The sequence below is a fragment of the Haliaeetus leucocephalus genome, unplaced genomic scaffold (assembly GCF_000737465.1).
Source record: "Haliaeetus leucocephalus isolate CR32 unplaced genomic scaffold, Haliaeetus_leucocephalus-4.0 Scaffold155, whole genome shotgun sequence".
Taxonomy (NCBI): Eukaryota; Metazoa; Chordata; class Aves; order Accipitriformes; family Accipitridae; genus Haliaeetus; species Haliaeetus leucocephalus.
This window is the reverse complement of record NW_010972591.1, coordinates 369379-378321: the sequence shown is the minus strand read 5'-3', so window position 1 is coordinate 378321 and position 8943 is coordinate 369379. Positions and strand designations below refer to the sequence as shown.

Genomic DNA, 8943 nt, shown 5'->3' with positions numbered 1-8943 from the left:
TGTGTAAATTGTCTCTGTGGAGATCCCAACCAGCTCCTAGGGGACTCTGGCCTGCCAGTGCAAACCAGTACCTACCGCCAGCCTGCCTGGGACTTTCTAACATTAAAGTACCTTAAACTACAATTAAAATGAATTAATTAAAAAAACAAAGTAACTCTTATACTTGGAGGTAAGCGCAGAGACGTGAAACAATAGTTCATCTCACAGCTGCTTCTCCCTCTGGTTTAGCTTCAAGACTGTGTCTCTGACCCCTCTCAAGCCCGGCTAACTCCCCTGATGATTTCTGCAGCAACTCAAAGCTGCATGTCAGTCCTCCTGACATGCTGAGTGTCACCCGGTTGATGAAGGAGGGCTGTTCTAACAAGGACTGCTCACCCCTCTCCTTCTCTCCCCATATCAGGAGTGTATAAGGGGCAGCATTTCTCCCTGCTCCTCTGCTCTGCCCCAGGGAAAATGTGCAGGACAGCCAGTGAACTGGGGAGCAATTTCTTCCCCGTGAAAGCAGAGGGTCCCCAGAGCAGCTGCCCCTCCTCGGGTCTCCACCAGCCACTCTGGCTTCAGCCCAACTGGGAAGGCATCGAGTTCACTCACAGGGACGTAATGAGAGCTGACAACTGCGCCATGGTCTCGTGTGAAGTGGAGCTCTGTACGGAGTCTGGAAGAATTGTGTCCAGCTCTGATACCCGCCTGGCTCCTCGCTGTGGACTAGACCATCTGTTTTGCAGCAGGGACAGCATGCACGGTAAGCACCCGGTGTCTGGAGGGCTGCGACCAAGCCATCAGTTCCCATCAACACCCGTTGGTCATCCACAGCCAGCAGCCCCAAATCAGTTCCTCGCAAGATTTCTTTCTCTCTGACTGGAATGTATTACCTAACACCAACCTGGAAGAGCTGAATTTTCCCCTTTAAACAGAGAAAGAACAGGGTTAGGTTATTGCTAAATCTCAGATGCTCTTCCTGTAACACGAGCAGATGACAAGGACATTGCCACTCATGAGCACGTGGGCTAGAGATTACAGGTGTCCATATTCCCTCAGGCATATTCTACCTGAAGGCACTGCAGTTCGGATATTTTTCATGCATAATAAATAATTTTAGCAAGCAAATTCAGCCCCATTCTAATAAAGCACCTACTCGTGTTTAATTTTAATTGTTGAAAGTGACAGGACTATTCATGCACCTGCATTAAGCCTATGCTCAGTTGCTTAACTGAATTGCAGCAGCATTGTATATTTAAAACTTCAGAAAAAAAGAACGTTATACCGTGCTAATTAGATGAATCATAATAGATTCATCTGGATTTTGTAGAGTTTGAGCTTGCTCTGCTCACATTCCTGAATAGAGTAGACCAGTAGGCAGGGTTAAATACAGATCCTTGATAAGCCATCCTCATATCAGTCTGGTCTCTATATTTTCTAAGAACCACTGGGCTGGCTGCTCAAAAGGACCCTCTCCATCATTCCAGAAGGAAATGTTTTTTTCCAGGCTCAACTTTTATGAGCCAGTCCATTCAGATTGGGAAAAAATTCTGAATTCATAGGATCATAATTCCAGCTGCTCTAGATTGGTATTGATTGGTATTGGCTATTGATAGGTATCACAAAGTTTTTGCATGCAGTGAACTGAGATTAGTTTGTGTGCTTTAGAGTTGTTTAAAATATTGTAACTATTTTTAAAATTCAAAGTCAACAGAAATCAAGTCCACTTAGCTCTTATGGCTTTATATACAGAATAATAAATCATATAGGCATTTAAGGAGTTAAATTTATATTGGCAATAAAAGGAACAATAATAACAGACTGCATATATCTGCAAGGTAACAATATACATAGTCTCAGAAGCAAAAGAGTTATTCAGAGCCCCAAGACAGGAAGTAGTAAAAGAAAGCAAAACTAGGAAAAGTTGAGGTGAAATATGAGAAGGTTTTTTTCCATAGGTACAAATAAGCAGAAGAGCAAACTTTTGCAGGAAAATAAGGCATTTTTGATGGCTGATAGAATTCAGTCATTATGATAAAGGGTTATGGGCCCTCTAAGATTTTCATGGCACTTGAAGTCCATTGTGAGGTCTCACTATAAATAGACAAGTTGTTGAATGAGGACGGCAGGTTTTATTTGGGTAAGCACCACACACACACTCTGTTTCTCGTTGCAGTCCAAAGCACCCATTCCTTAAAGGCCCCAGATCCTCCTTCCCTGGCCCACATGCCCTGGTGCCCACCTGCACTGCAGCCTGTGTGAAACAGCAACTACCTCATGTGGCATTTACTGTACATAACACACAACTAATTGCACTTACTATATCCAAAATACCAACCTGGCAAATAAGTAGTGTTCCCTAGGTACTGCTATAGAGAGAGAGCAGTAATGGGAGCAGCTCTGTAGGTGGTCTTCTCATGGACATTGAGGAAAGTAGAGCTACAGCCTAATCATGTCTCAGTTAAGTGCTCTTCTCACTGCAATGAATAAACAAAGCCCAACTTCAAATAAAAACATGCTCATATCTTCTTATCATTGACCTCTAGCAGGCCTGAGCACCTGGCCAAAGTAGTGCTCCTGCTCAAAGCTGAAAATACCTTAAACCTCCAGACTAGCAACAATACAAAGATCCACACAAGGTGACAGAGAAAAACAGGCTGCTTCCTCCAGCAGAGTAGTGTGCAGGTCTGACAACGGAGCCAGAAGGCACCAACTACAACTTGTTGCTCAATGCATTTCTTTGAGAGACTAGCAAAAGCTACATTTCCTAAAAGGTGCTCAGAGAGGCAAGAAGACTTCTTGAGAGACCCAGTGGCTCAGATATTAGGGCACAATAATGATCTCCAGGTATGGTTTCTCCCCAAATTGAGAGTACGTTCTTTATATCTAGCACATCCGGACAAGGTAATAACTTGAAGCTTATCCAGCAAATTGGAGCATAAAAACCGGATGAATGACACAGAGTTTATTTTTAGTTTGGATTCTCCCCATTCTATTTAGAGCATGAACCCCATAGGCAACAAACAAAAAACCAAGTCCCATGAAAATGATTTTTGCACTAACACCTAGGTGAGCCAGTGCATCACACTACAAAGCAGCAGCAAGGGAGGTTTGGGGAGCTACAGCCCACCCACGTGGCACCACAGCCACACATAGATGAATGCTCAGGGTAAGCACACCTTCTAACTATGTTTTCTAAGGCAGGAGCTCAGGTATGCGCTAATAGATTGTTTGTAAAAAACATGTAAAAGTCTTGAGGCAATTAAAGTTAGGAGTGGGCAATGTTACCAAACCTTTGACACTTCTCATGAGCCCACCCAAATTTCAGTTTCACCCCATTTAGCTTTCATTGATCATTTTCTCTTTGGTCAGAAACCTCAAGTAGACTCAAACTAATACCCATTCTTCCCTGTCTGTCATGTCAACAGGTCAAATATTATTTCAAACAAGGGAAAAATGGACAGAACAAACCTGAAAGAAACTCACCATTCAGAGAAGAAAAAAGGTTGTGAAAACTGATCCTCAGTTCTGAGCAATTGTCAGAGATTGGGTGTTTTCACAGTGATATACCAGCAGTTACATAATGTGGTGATTCTTGTGAACACAATAAGCTTCAGTAACTATGAGAAGCTATGCTAATGTAGTGGTTGCTGTAAAAGACATCTCATCATCTAAAGCATTGGCAGGTACAGCAAGATGCAAGCAGTCAAAACGTCACAGGCATGTCCCAGTATAAAGCTAGAGCCAAGGTTTACTGATGTTTCATTTGCTGTGGGATATGAGATGTGTAGGCTGTGATGAAGATGGAGCAGGTGCTCATTTACAGCAGAAGAACTTCACATTGTTGAGCGCTGTGTCATTCTGAAGCCCCTGTGGGGGCTCTACCTTGGTCTGGAGACCACACATGTTGCAGCTTTTGCTCCATGGGCCAAATCTACTCCATGATAGTCCATCACCTACTAGCACAGTTCCATCTGAGCATCTGAACTGGATGTTGGCTGCTGTGCCACCACCTCCTCCTTGGGACTTCTCTGTTCTCAGTGAGGAGATCAAGTAGCCTCCAGGGCAAACTTAGAAGCTGGTCCAGGTACCCCACCTGACAAAAAGCAGACAGAGGAATGTCTGGGCTCTGCAGACTGCTGGGAAGTGCTCCTTCTCCTCGTCATGCTGCCCTGAAGCTTAACAATTCCTTGCTCACAGCAGTGACTAGCACAAATACCCTGCTGCAGTCTGGGGCCCCTTACTTTCTCTTCTTTTTTCCTCTTTCCAAGGGTGTATTTTTCTCTTTATTGGTATCTCATCAGAAAAATACCAGGAATTCTGAGATTGGATAGGTATGGTTCTGGTGGAAACTCCAAGGACAGCCTGAGCACATGTTTTATGATGCATCCCTGACCTGGCTGACAAGTACACACCAGGCAGCAGGGGGAGCAGACCCTGCTCTCCAGAGGTGCAGTGCTGTTCACTGCAGTAGGGCCAGGGCTTCACCCAAACAGTTGCTAAAGGTATGGTTAAAAACCCCTTTTCTCACATTTGCCCCATGAGTTGCAGATTTCCAAAGAAGGAGTCTGTCCATAGGACTATACTTTGGGTGTTCACAGTGCTCTGCAGAAATTTCAAGAGCAAACAGAAGGCAGTAATATGAAGTAATCATGTTTAATTACCCTAAAAATGAATGAACGAAGACCCCAACCACCTGTTTTAATTTACTTTATATTACAGCACTACACAGACAAAGCAAGTCTGAGAAGAGACCCCTGCAAATGGTGACACCTATGGAAATTTTGTGAGCTGGTGTATGACAAACAGGAGAAACCACTGTGTTACACCTCTACCAAGGACTCGATGACTGAATCATCTTGACAATGCAGGCATATGCCACTCAGAGCTGCATCATCTCTTCCAAACTGGGAGGGCTCCACCTGCAGTAGAAGTCACACAGCGACAGAGGTAAAGGCAAGGGAGAGAAGACCCAGGAAAAGTTCTTTAACTGCTGGTCATAAACAGTCCCAACTCCTTTCTGTAATAAGAATATCTCTTGGGAAGCACATGGGAAAGGCTGTGCGTCACTGGAAACTGCAATGTACCTACATAACCCTTGTAACATATTCTTCTTTGTGTTTTCTAACTGTTTCTGACCCAACCTGTAAGGCAGAGACTCTGAGTCCTAGGAGAGACGCTGGAGGAGGCTGCCTCTGTCCCTGACTCCAGCAGCAGATTTCGGCAGTGACGTGGCTTCTCCCAGCAACATCAGCCACATGTAAGACCATGCATCTGCCAGCACACCTCTATCCAGATTGAGAGCAAAACAATTCTGGCAGTAGCTCTGTTTTTGCTGTATCTGATGGGAGACCTCTCGTACTAAAAGAAAAAAAAATCATATTTTTCTTTACTGGTGTAACTACAGTGGCAACATTTTCTAGGCTAAATTTTCCAGAAGACTCACAGTTTTATGTACAGAGTACAATACTCAGGAAGAGGAAAAACTCTGCAGAAAGTCCTTAGACTCTGGAGAAGACCCTCCTGGGAGGTCGAGAGTTGTAGACCAGGGTGCAGGGACAGGAGATGGTGGGAAATGGGGAGAATTTTACCATCAGCACAAATCCATTGGCATAGCCATAGTGGCAAAATTGCCAACTGCCTCACTTGCCCCAGTGGCCTCCATTAGGCACAGTGAGGACAGGGCTGTATTCACACACCCCTGTGCCCGGGATGCAGAAGGAGAGGAGCAGGATGAGGGTAGCTGGCATGAGGAGCTTCATCTCTTGCACTCTGCATCTGCTGAAGGAGAGCTGGTATACAGACAGGAAAATTTATACCCTGCCAAGGCAACCTGCCTTTCCCCACCAGTCCATTGACAAACCCCACAGGAACAACAGTTTCCAGCCAGGCAGTGACACAGCACTTGCTGGCCTGCTCACAGTGCCCATGAGGAGCTCCCCTGGGATTTCAACAGACAACATGCAGCAGATGCTGTGTCTGCAGGTATATGCACCATCACTGAAGGGCTATAGCAAGACCTATGTGCTCCTTGCTATGCTCATGGCAGAGGCTTAATACCGATTCCTGCTTCTGGCTATGCAGATACTTGGCCATGGGGATGTTTGCCTTTTGAGAGAAAGTGTCATAACCTTTTTAGTTATTGCTGGATGTCTGGCAAGACAGGTCAAACTATATGAAGAAACACAAGGGACCTGGTCTGGAACAAAGTAGAAGTAAACTCAAGCCTTGTGTCTCCCAAAACCCTCTGTTGAATAGGATTCCTAGTAAGGTTGACACATGTGTAGGTTATTTATGGTTTCAATGTCTTTTTTTTCACTGTCATTTTTATTTCAGTAAAAAACCTTGTGCTTTGCTCTGCAACACGCTTAACTGAAGTCAGACATGCCAGGATGCCCACGGTGAGTCTCAGGGATCAGTGAGATAAGTGCCATTGGGAGGGAAGGCAGAAGACAGGTGTTCCAGAAAGGTGATACTGAACTTGAATGCACGGTCTTTGAGGATGCCACAATGCAGGGACAGGTGATTTTGAGACACTGGAGTTGACACCCACTTAACATACAGTACATGCTCCCTGGTGCCCTTAGTCAGGCTTGCAGGGTCTGGCAGAAGCTGTTTGTCTGTTCAAGAGGCAAAGAGGAGAATACAGTTTAGGAAAGTATCTTGAGCCTCATGATTTTATAGCAATTTTAACTACCAGAAGACAAAGATTTTCTCTCTTCTGGGTTTCTCTTCCAATCTCTGCTCTGCTCCCTCTGTTCCTGTCCCATGAAGAGGAGATGTTGCCTTTCCCACCCTTGGCTCTGTACTCCCCTTCCGCATGTCAGTGCTCTGTACAGGTGGCAAAATCTGCAAAGGGAGATGATGGGAAGCTGGACGAGCCTTTCAGTGGAAGGCACCAAAAGAGCACGGCACATGATGGAAGCACAGCCTGTTTTCCTCTTTAAACCAGGACCTTCATGTTACTTCTCCAAGGGGGTGTCAAAGCCCAGAGAAAACATGCTTTCCCCCATAAGGATCATGCAATTACAGCTAATGAGCCAGGTGTGTTTGCTCAGTACGATCACACAGTGGCAGCCAGAGACACCAAGACCTGCCCTTGGCTGCACATGAATGGAAAGGAGCAGAAGGAGTCAGAAAAAAATGGCTGGGACCTGATATTAACACCGCAAAAGAAGCAGCAGGATCCCCACATTCATTTCTCCTTTGCCGGCCCAAAACCATCACCCTTGGCCACTTCATCTCTGGCAGCAGCGATGCAGATCCACAGCCTGGCAGGACCCACCTCCCCTCAGACTCTGCTCTGATCAGGAGATTCCTGTCCCGTCCCAGCCCCAGAGGGAGGATCCCAGGGCACAGTGAGCCCACAGTGTGACAGTGGAGTAGTGTGAGGCGGGACAGTGGTGAGGCCACCTTCAGGCACATTTCAGAGGCCCATAAGAAAATTCAAGCCCAGGATGAGCACTATCACTCTAGGGCTTGGGAAGTATCATTTTCCCCATTCATAACCCTAGAAACTACCTGGTAACCTGGGGTGCCAAATGTGAGATGCCTTGGACTTGATTTCAGAGTACATGGCTTAGATAGCAGTTAATATGTAAAAAGCAGAGCTGCCATTGATTTTCACTACCATGTAATGGTGCTAGTTTTGTTTGGATGCCTTGAAAAGTTTTATAAGATCAGCTTACCTAAAATATCAAAACTAAAAAACTCTACAAAGTTGAGATCTGGACCTTTTACTGCACATGTTGTATTGTAATATCCTTGAAATAATGTCAGAACACAGTTTTAAAGAAAATTGGCAAAAACTGATGAATTTTATTAATAAAACATGACTACGATAAAATGATGATGATAGAGGGTATTTCATCCTTTCATTATTCATCTAGCTGAATACAATTATTTTTGCCAGCAGAGGAACATAAAAATTATGCCACTATTTTCCACTTTTATAAATACTTCTAAAAACTTAAAAAACCCCAGATGAATATAATATTAACTGGTACAATAATTTTATAAAATTAATACTTAGATGCAATGAAATATTTAAAATCTATATGGAACACGTAAAATAAATTTATATCTATAACATATTAAAACATATACCATACAAAATTTGCTTCATTTTATGATGTTATTGAAAAAATGGTACATTAGCAGCTCGTGAAAATTAATTTATTTATGATTTTTATACTTGAAAATACCACACACTTAAGAACACAAACTTTATTTGGCACTGTTGTGTGTTGTCTTTCTCATATTCCCAATTTCTCATATTCATGTACATCTGCTGCTGCCCAAGGGACAATGATCATTTGAGAGGCTTCCTGGACTGCCCAGCCACTTCCTATAGCTTTTGAAAAGCACAGCAATAGACTGTGAAGTCATGCAAGACCACTCCTGCTTCAATTTTCTCTTTCCTGTTTCAGTCTCCAGTGGTTTTGCTTTCCATTTGCAGCCCACATACCTTCACCCTGCTCCTGAAGGTCTGTCAGGAGCTCTGCAAACCCATGGAGATCCTGATGTATTTCAGCATGGTACTCTTTGTCTGTGTTCTGAAGAAGATCATGCACTAGGGTCAATTCTGGTTTTTAATTCTTTAAAATTGTAAGGATTGGGCATTTTTTAAACCCAGTAATTAATATTATTTCTGTGGCAGGCAGAGAAACTCAGATCCTATCACTTCCTCTACTATGTGTTTTGTAGAATTCCCTGCAAAAGATTAAATATACTAATTTATAAAAAGTTTGAAGTTTCTTTTATCAACAAGACATAGAAGTAGAAATGAGCATTGCATCGTAACTTTTAGCTATTCATATTACCCTCCATCTTGGACATTCTTGCTCCCTTCTTCACAGGATCCAGCTCACACCAGAAGTTTCCAGGAGCAGGGAGGGGTCTAGTATGATGGTTAGCCAAGAGACAGAAACAAAGGACAAGCATTGTACACTGATGTCCATAACT

The 8943-nt window shown here is 43.8% G+C and overlaps 1 protein-coding gene across 1 annotated transcript; it reads right to left on the bottom strand.

Moving 5' to 3' along the window:
• Window positions 1-3795: 3795 nt before the first annotated feature.
• On the bottom strand, window positions 3796-5741 carry LOC104828455 (vitelline membrane outer layer protein 1-like). Its single transcript, XM_010562128.1, is given in 3 exon segments — window positions 3796-4075; window positions 4807-4901; window positions 5571-5741. Coding segments are annotated over 3 exon segments (546 nt in total).
• Window positions 5742-8943: the final 3202 nt, after the last annotated feature.